Consider the following 10,000-nt stretch of genomic DNA (forward strand, 5'->3'; position numbering starts at 1 on the left):
AAGGGCCAGTTTTTCTATGTGATAACCCTGGATCAACATGTGATTCACAGGCAGACAAGGGTAATTAATGTAAAGAGTCAGTTAAGTAGATCAATCAGCCATGTTGCCAGCATGGTTGTACTGATAGTGTAGTGTAGTGTAGTGTAGTGTAGTGGTTTTCCCCAGAAGTTGTCCAGTGCTTTCTCTCTCTCTCTCTCTCTCTCTCTCTCTCTCTCTCTCTCTCTCTCTCTCTATATATATATATATATATTTTTTTTTTTTTTGGGCGGAGGGGGGGGGGGGCTATGTATATGAAACACAAGAAATGGTGTTCTCAAAGTTGATAAAGGTAAATTGACCACTATTAGAAAGATTTCTGAGCTGACATTTTGAGCACTTAATAGCCCTTTCCAATGTGCTCTGACGAAAGGCTAACAGTGTTCTCACCAGGCCACGCCCTTGCGATATTCCCACAAAAAAATAGACATGATGCATTAAAAGCCATGCATTGTGCCCACTTGGGCACACATTGATGCTACGAGCGAAACAGCCTTTTAAAAGTTAGCAGTCCTCTAATAGCCTGCGAACGCAGACATTTCTGGCGGTTGGTTCTCTATCTTCTAATGGTTCCAGTGAATACTCCAGCTCTTTGCTTCTTCAACTGAATGAAAACAGTTTATCAAAGCATTTCAAAGCCTACAATTTTGTTGACTTTTACCGATCGTCAGTCACACGAGCGTTGCCTTGGCCGCAATATTGGATCAGGTAGGTACTTTGTGTAACAGGTAATTTGGAGTGTAGGGCGGGCTCATGTTAATATTATTGTTGTGGCACGCAAGAAATAAAGTACCTAAAGTACCAAGGATTTAAGAAAGTGTAGAATATCATTGAAACACTGGTGAAGAGGACAACGTAGCAAGCAAGGATCAAAAAGCTATTTCATTGAAGAATGACCTTGTTTTTCAGAGTGAATGGCAGTCAAAGTACGCCGACCAAAAGATCATGACCTGTAGGATTTGAGGCGAACAAATGAAATGCATTTACAATATTGTTGAAGGGCCACCATTGCAAGAGTTCCAATTTGAAAGTTCCTTGATGAAATGGACAGAGAAATCATGAAGGACTTTTTCCACCCTAGTCATGGAGTGCAAATAACTTTGTCCCGCTTAAGCTCCTGCAGGGCCCCTATTTTTCAGGAAAGGGGGCCCTGTGACTCTCCAAGACAAAATCCTGGTGAGAACACTGGCTAACTATCAAAACATCAGCCTATAAATCATTTTTACAGTGGTTTATTTGCCTTAATTAACTCATTAAATAAGACATTTTTCATGTAGAACACGTAATTCCCAGTGATGTGGTCTGACCTCTTCTCTCCAAAAAATGGCTCTAGACAACGGCATCTCAAAACGGTTTCAGGTACATGTGCATAAGGCTAAGTAAGCAGAAACTACAATGATGCAAGGCGTCTTTGTCAAAACTGGAATATGCCAATGCAGATACCTCTTTAAATTTGGCCATGACCTTCTCTGTATCTTGAGCACTGAAATGCTTTCGTAGGAAAACTCTCAATTGAACATAAAACTCATTTGGATCTTCAACATTTGCAGAGCCAACACTTTGTTGTTTTATGGACAAGTGGAGTTTGCTTCCATCAAGTATAAGGTGTTCACGCAAACAAGTAGTATCTGTCAAGTAATAATGAGACAGTTACCAATAAGACAAGGAACTAAGGTAGACAATTTTCATAGGAAGGGGGACAGTGACAGGAATATTATTTCAATGCAATGTAAAAGGAAGATGTTTGAACTACAACAAAGAGAAAAACTGATGATTTACATGGCCTTACACAACATCAATAGTTGCAATGATTTTAAACCTGAGACACCCACAGACCATCAGGAAACACAGTACATGAAAAACCCGGATAAACAAGTTCTTGTACATGTAGCTCAATGGGTAGAGAATCCGACTTGTGTTATGGAGGTTGTGAATTATAAGCCTGCCTCGAACTCTGATTTTTTAGTTGTCCTTGCACTCATTACCAAGATACCAGTTTTCTTTCCCTCAAGCATTATATCTTCAAACATCAATAGTTGAAGGATTTTAACACTTAAATCCATTGAACACACACAGAGGTTTCATTTTGCCATTTTGCAAAATTTTATGCAAATATACCTTTCAACGCGGAGAAAACAGTTTTCGAAGTGCCTTGTACTACATATTTACTACTTTTAATTTCGAAAAACGCCAAAAAATGTAACTCAATCTGGCTTGATTCTAGAATACCCCCTCACTTACATTGAACCTTAGAAAGCTGCTACCGCAGTCCCGCAGTCACTTACATTGAACCTTAGAAAGCTGCTACCGCAGTCCCGCAGTTGTGCCTAGTTTACTTGTGCTACCGCAGTTCCAAGTCCCGCAGTTGTGCCTAGTTTACTTGTGCTACTGCAGTCCCACAGTGGAGCATAATTTACATATATGTACTCGGCACTACCACCACGGTCCCGCAGTGGTTAAATCTTTCACCGTTGTTATGGCAATTTTCAAAAGCTGGAACCAGGGCAAAAAAATTACATCGCGATGTATTCTAGCGTCGATTGTCCCTCAAAAAGAATCTCATAATTAATCAATCCATCAATCAATAAATCAATCGCCTTCTATGGCTTGATGTATGATTTACACTTCTGAGTTTCCATTCACATGAAAATTGCTGAAATAAAAGTTCAACGGAAGTCGCGCGGCCTTCTTTGTTTATTCCCTTGCAATACAAATTAGATCAAGTGTTACTTCAATTACTCAAACCAACTTGTCGTAAATCACTTTCATCGGAGAAGCGCCCGTTTCAGTGATTAGGCCTAAGCACTCCTTTCAAATCTTAGCTTTTCTTTTACGGTTCGGTTAACTACACGTTCTACCGAGAGCGTGTGAACAACATAGCACTCGTTTACTGATTTAGCCTACGTGCTCGTTTCAGTCATAAGGCCTAAGCACTCTTTTCATATCTTAGCTTTTACTTTACGGTTCAGTTAACTACATGTTCTATCGAGAGCGTGTGAAGAATATAGCACTCGTTTACTGATTAAGCCTAAGCACCCTTTTCAGTGATAAGGCCTAAGCACTCTTTTCAAATCTTACCTTTTCTTTTACGGTTCGGATAACTACATGTTCTACCGAGAGCGTGTGAACAACATAGCACTCGTTTACTGATTAAGCCTAAGTACTAGTTTCAGTCACAAGGCCTAAGCACTCTTTTTAAATCTTAGCTTTTCTTTCACGGTTCGGTTAACTACACGTTCTACTGAGAGCGTGTGAACAACGTAGCACTCGTTTACTGATTAAGCCTAAGCGCCTGTTTCAGTGATCAGGCCTAAGCACTCTTTTGAAATCTTAGCTTTTATTTTACGGTTCGGTTAACTACACGTTATACAGAGAGCGAGTGAACAACATAGCACTCGTTTACTGATTAAGCCTAAGCGCTCGTTTCAGTGATCAGGCCTAAGCACTCTTTTGAAATCTTAGCTTTTCTTTTACGGTTCGGTTAACTACACGTTATACCGAGAGCGAGTGAACAACATAGCACTCATTTACTTATTAAGCCTAAGCGCCCGTTGGAGTGATTAGGCCTAAGCACTCTTTTCAAATCTTAGCTTTTATTTTACGGTTTTCCCTTTCAATTTCCTCTCTTTCCTCACTCCCACTATGGGACTGCGGACCGCGGTAGCACTTTCAACAAAAGCTTAGTAACCCACTACGGGAGTGCGGACCGCGGTAGCACTTCCACAAACACTTAGCCGCCCACTCCGGGACCTCGGACCCTGGTAGCATTCTCAACAACACTTAGTCGCCCACTCCAGGACTGCGGACCGCGGTAGCACTTCCACAAACACTCAGTAGCCCACTGCAGGACTGCGGACCTTGGTAGCACTTCCACAAACACTCAGTCGCCCACTACAGGACTGCAGACCACGGTAGCACTTCCACAAACACTCAGTCGCCCACTGCAGGACTGCGGACCACGGTAGCACTTCCACAAACACTCAGTCGCCCACTGCGGGACCTCGGGCCGCGGTAGCCCTTTACACGAACCCAGTCATTCACTGCCAGACTGCGGACCACGGACCACGGCATCTTAGCACTAACGCTCCTAAGTGAGGGGGTATTCTGAAATCGCTCCCTCAATCTTAACTCAAACTCAAATTCAATTCAAACTCATATCAACTCGTTACTCGATGAAATTATAGCCGATCTCCAGTAAGACATCTGTAAAATTATGCTTTCTTACCTTGTAATGTTTTCCCCTTGAAAACCAGCCTCTGTTGTGCAACAGGAATCTTAAGCTTTTCAGAAACTAGTTTTTTAATCGTAGAAACCAGGTCGTTACAAGAAACCTAACGAGGAATTGCGACAAAGACTCTGCCATCAACCGAATATTCAAATCAAGAGATGAGGCACACAAAAAACACTTGGATAAAGCCAACAAAAGGTATTACCTCTAGTCTGACCTCCTGGCCATTTAGCTTTTTTACAGTTATCTGCATCATACACCGAATTAAGTTTAGGCGCAGTCTAGCGGTGAAAAAACTGCATAAAAAGAAAGTAAAAGTGACGTCAACACCGAGTCAGCCCCAGCCAGGCCACTAAGCTTAATCGTGCCTCCAATAAGGAAAGGCTTTCATGTAAGACCAGATTGAAATCACAGGCATCCCAAGCTCAGTGTGAGTATGGCCGACAATCTCACGGGGTGAAATATAAGTGTTTTAAGCAAGAGCCGATACAACGTAGATTTGATTTGATTTGATTTTAGTGGTGTACTATATTTCAGCTAGCCAAACCAGCCTTCTTCAGGTGCAATGAGAGTTTATTGCTTCTATGTACATATATATATAGTAAATGGATGTTGACGTAATACTGGAAAAAATGTGATAAAACTTGGCAGTTACAGAGATTTTGAATTCAAATACACTGATCCAACGTACACCGACAGGAAGATTGTCCACGGTTGCTTGCTTCAAAACTCTGAAATATAAGAATGAAGGGGTAGTTTCTAAAGAAACTGTGGTGCTGCGTCGGTGGGGAAGTAGTATACAAAAATTTGGTTTTATCAACGGAGTTGATAATGTAAATTGGCCACCGTACAGAGATTCTAAAAGCTGACGTTTCGAGCGCTAGCCCTTCGTCAGAGCGAATGGAGCAAATTTCTGAAATATAAGGATTGGGAATCCCGTAATCTCGACGACAATAATCCCGATAATATAAAAGCTTAAGAAGATAATTATATGAAAAAAAATCTCAATTAAAAAGACTAACCTTATTGCCAACGTGGGTAATTGTCTTCATGTATGGTTATTTTCTAGATCCGACGCGATTCGAGCCATTTCTCAATTTCGTGGTTGTCAACGGTTTATTACACCGTTGACAATGGCGATAAAGTTACGCTTTTTAATTGAGAATTTCTTCATATAATTATCTTCTTAAGCTTTTTATCGGGATTCCCATACAAATCCTTATATTTTTGTCGGCAATACTCACAGTGAACGGCTCTAAATCACGTGATTTACAGTCAGCTCTGATTTCTACCGGAAATTCGACCCACCCCCCACTCCCATTCTAAACACACACACACTCTTTTATGCCAGTGCAATTCTCTGCTTCTTTTCTCAGTCAACTTTTTGGAAGTTCAGACCACTCCATATACAGTATATCATCTTAAGAGGGACGGATCGGATCTAGTGAGCGTTCGATCAAATCCCCTAAATTAAAACAGCTAACGTCAAAAACTTGTAAAAATATAAAATAAATACAGTCAATCGTTAATGCAATAAATTTATAAGTAAGCCTCTGCTGCTCAATAAAGCTACAACGCGGATGCCGAGCAGCAAAATGCGGAAAGATTGTGTCAACAACGGCTACAAAGAAAAGTTAAAATTACATGTTCCAAAAAGATATAAAAACAAAGGAAAAGGAAGTAACCTAATGGAAAAGGTTATGCACGATTAATTATTCACCAAAGTTGAAGGGAAAGCGGCACAGCTAAAGAATCGTGTAAGCTAATTATGTAGAAGTTATGGGGAGGCAAAATAATTACCTTGGTGCTGCCTTTGCAATCACTGAAACAATGTTAGACACTTAAAAAAAATTGATGAAACTTGAAGAAACTTGAAGCTGAAAAACTTTAACTTCGGCGTTGACTTGCTTCGCTTCTGTCAACTTAAACTAAACGTAAGTGAAGTGAGCGGCAGAAAAAAAGTGAGCTGCAGAAAAAAAGGGAGCGGCGGACAAAATCAAGATTAAAAATAGAGAGAAGAAACACTTGTCTCTTACGAAAGAGGAGAGAAGAAATAGATGTCCCTTAAAAAGCACCGTAAATATGGCATAAAATCTAGCTCCCACATTTTGCTAAAAACCTGGTTCACACGTACGACGCAAATGAAAACGCAAGGAAATACAAGGTTGGAACTACTTCAACGTAAATAAAGTAAAAAAAAAAAACGTCCACCATCTTGGAAAGAGGACTTGAGCTGCGCTGGCGTGTCTTACTTCCCTTCCGTTTGAGACGCTGTGACATACACAGGTCACCCAAGCATGTGTATCCAAACTTCTTGAGTTACTGAAGTTTGTGTGCTATCGCCATTGATATGAGCGAGCCTTCGACTTAAGAGCCTGGTCATTCTCAATGAACAAAAGCGTAAACACTTGCAAAATACGCAGGGGCATTGCCTTGTCAAATACTGGCGTGTTTGTCCCAAAAAAAACAAAAAAAAGCTGACTATCAAGACGCTACTGAGTTTGCGTGTTGGTCCTCGCAGGACCGTCAATCTCGTCCCCCGAGTCCGCTCTTCTTTTGGTCAGCACCAGGAAAAAGGACTCTGGCCTTACTCTGGCCACTTCCAAGGCAGGAAGTCCGCAAATAACGGACTTCCGGCTCGTCTACGCACGCTCAGAAATTTGAAACAGTTGTTGTCAACGGTTACAAAAATGAACCTTCAATACGACTGCGCATAAATTGAAAGTGGCTTGACTCCGTGTTCTTGGTGCTGACCAAAAGAAAAACGGACTCTGGGACGAGATTGCGTAACGGTACTGTGAAGGCGGGTGGCAAAAATACGCATGCGCATTAACTTGTCGATAATGGGCGTGTTTGTACCAACATAAAAAAAAGCTGACGATCAAGACGCCACTGAGTTTGCGTGTTGGTCCTCGTAACGGTAAATAAAAGCGAGTGGCTCTGGGGACGAGATCGCTGGTGAGAAGCAGCCCGCGATGATTCTAAAAGAACAAAAACTTGAAATGCTGTACATTATTATTGTATCAGGGACTGACAAGGCGACACTCCAACTTACACGTTTCGTCATCATCATCAATTAAGCAATAAATCTAGCAGCGATGGGTAAAGGACACGACTAAGACAATATTTCAAACAAATTAAAATTCAATGATCGGAAAAAAATTGTAAAATACTGACTTTTATTTCATTTCTCTATAAGTTATCTATCATTGTTCTTGACATTCACCAAAATATTTCTTCGACCTATTTTTAATGTCTCTTTTAAACTTACTAATACCGCTTCTCAATTTATGAAACAGGAGTCATATAAAGAAATTGATACATTAATAGCCCACTTTCGTTACACTAAAATTACTAAAAGAACTAAACAAAAGGCATCATCAAAAGGCTCTGGGGAATAAATATAAGGATTAGTATGACTTTATTCCCCAGAGCCTCGAGATGATGCCTTTTGTTTAGGACTGAATTTTAATATGCCGAAAGCGGGCTATTTTGGCTTCCACTCGAACAAGAGCTAAAATTTAATGAACAGCTAAAGGCAAGCCTGGTGAAGTGGAAACGCGACACTTGTAGTCCGCGAGATATTTCAGATACCCAACGACATTCAAGTCGCTCCGCGAAACTTATAAGGCCAAAATACCTTGTTTCGAAGGCAAGGACATTTTCAAAGTTATCATAAAATGTATGAGTGCTCTAAGGAAACCGGAATCGACTGAACTTAACGCAACAAACGGTTTCCAAAAAAAATTAAAATGCACGAGCTTGTCGATATTGAGGCAAATCAAGAATTCGCGAAGCACAAGACGATCGTTATATGAATGAAAGTGTCATTAAAATACTACCAAGGCATTTGAAATGATATGCCCTGTCTTCACCACTTTGCTCATGACAGACGACTTGAGGATATTTTAACGGATCTAAGAGGCTTGAAAAATCGTGACTAGCGCAAGAGTTGTAAAAACATCGACTTTCTTTTCAAGCGCATACAGAGAAAAGATAATCATAAATAACAACACTTAGTAACAAACCCTGAAAGATTGATCCATATTTACTGAAAAGGTATGTCTACTTTGAAATTGCATATTTACACGGTCATTCCACTTGCCGCTACAGCTCTTTAAAATTCCACGGTGATTGTAATTTGTTAACATTACCCCTAAGGAAATAAACAAGTTCATTTTTTATATAAAATAAATCAGTCCTCTAAGTTCCAGACACAAACTTGAATAATAATGTCGCTACTATGCCGACTTCAATGAAGATAACTCGGCAAACATTTTCTCCTGTTTCGCCCAGTGAATCAGTGCACCCATCGAACAAATTAAGCCAAAAGCCTTTGAGAGAAATTTCTAGGCTCCTTGTAATGTATAAAGACTATCTAAAGAGATGTGTTATCACCTAGAAAAAAAATTAATCTGTTTGGACATCTTAGCTGAAAATTGAAGTGTCCGAAAATTTTAGGAAATATCTTCATTTCAGAAATTGCTAGCTGAACGTTATACCTTCTATAAGAACTTCGAACCATTTGCTCATCCGAAAGTGCTAGGTGACATTTTAATTGCAAAAATAACCCTTCCAAAAACGAAAGGGACTACTTTTCCCTGGTCGGGAATATTTTAGGTGACGTTTTAGTACAGAAGTCTGCAGCTGTTTGGCAACGTAGACCCGAAATTCTTAGAGCAGTTTGTCCCGAACAAATATTTCACCGAAGATTATCGTCAGGGCACCCCTGTTAAGTTTCTCCTGTCGCGGCCTTGCTGCAAATTCCTGCCTAACTTTGTGCTTTCCCCCTTTTCCAAACCGATTGCCTACACTCAGGACCACCGTTCTATATAAACAACCAAAAAGAAACCCACGTATCTGCACCAACGAAGAACATGAACTCATCAAATTTTCCGCCCAGTGAATCAGAGCAGGTTTTATGGGGCAATTTGATCTTGAAAAATATCTGCTCCAGTAGGCTAAACAGCAAAGGCAGAAATTTTAAAAACTTGTTATTCCACCACAGAGAAGTCTTTGGCCGGCACGAACACATAAATAACGAGCCGAGGGTTGAAAATTGTATATTTTTTTCACGTGACTAGTCGCTCGAACTGTAAAATTTTCCACACAAAATTTGGTTAAGTCGGTTAAACTAGTTCTGAGGGTTCATAGATAACCTACATAATTTGTAACACAAATTTTGTCATAAATCTTCTATAAAAAATAACATTGTCATCCCAATGCTGCCTCCTATAGAAAAGGGGGGATAATAAGCTATCCCTAGGGGTATAGTTACCCTATCAGAGAGACGTATCGTCCCCGCTCAAAGACCCCCTACTCTTTCTCGGGTCCTCGGCAGAACCGCTCCCACGATGATTGCGGACAGCTTGTGCTGCATGCAGTGATGCTATCAGATCATCGGAAGTTTTACGGGAAGGCGGTGGAGGGTTACGCCCTCCTTTTGGCTTTGGAAGGACAGCTGGCGGTATCTTCCCTCCAGTAGAGGCCCGTGGACTATTCGGCGGGGTTCTGTTTACAGGGGAGTCCTCTCGTGGCTGCCAAATCCCTTCGACTGATCGCCGATGTTCCTCCTTTGTCTCCTCGGCTTTCTTCTCATTTTCCTGGATCGTCGGAGATGACTTTCGATGAGGTGAGATACTGCGTAGCCGCGGTATATTGAATGCCGGCTGTTCTCTATCAGAGGTCTTTTCAACAGAGCCATCAGTTTCTTTTTCTTCTCTGGGAGCCTTCTTT

At 40.9% G+C, this 10,000-nt stretch overlaps 2 protein-coding genes across 2 annotated transcripts in view; both read right to left on the bottom strand.

Annotated features, from left to right (window-relative positions):
• LOC138056630 (ubiquitin-like protein 4A) overlaps positions 1-4,619 on the bottom strand; it is a 5,698-nt gene extending 1,079 nt beyond the window's left edge. The window contains exons 1-3 of the mRNA XM_068902471.1: positions 4,470-4,619; positions 4,262-4,367; positions 1,480-1,664 (exon numbers count right to left, since the gene is read on the bottom strand). Of these exons, the coding sequence (XP_068758572.1) occupies positions 1,480-1,664; positions 4,262-4,367; positions 4,470-4,520 (342 nt within the window). The 5' untranslated portion in view covers positions 4,521-4,619. The remainder of the gene's footprint in view (positions 1-1,479; positions 1,665-4,261; positions 4,368-4,469) is intronic.
• A 2,807-nt stretch (positions 4,620-7,426) lies between these two features.
• The window catches only part of LOC138056586 (SLIT-ROBO Rho GTPase-activating protein 1-like), a 24,721-nt gene continuing 22,147 nt past the window's right edge, over positions 7,427-10,000 (bottom strand). Inside the window, exon 18 of the mRNA XM_068902416.1 lies at positions 7,427-10,000. This exon is cut by the window's right edge and continues 517 nt beyond it. Coding sequence (XP_068758517.1) covers positions 9,547-10,000 — 454 coding nt within the window. The 3' untranslated portion in view covers positions 7,427-9,546.

This window comes from Montipora capricornis, chromosome 7, assembly GCF_036669925.1.
Source record: "Montipora capricornis isolate CH-2021 chromosome 7, ASM3666992v2, whole genome shotgun sequence".
NCBI classification, from domain to species: domain Eukaryota; kingdom Metazoa; phylum Cnidaria; class Anthozoa; order Scleractinia; family Acroporidae; genus Montipora; species Montipora capricornis.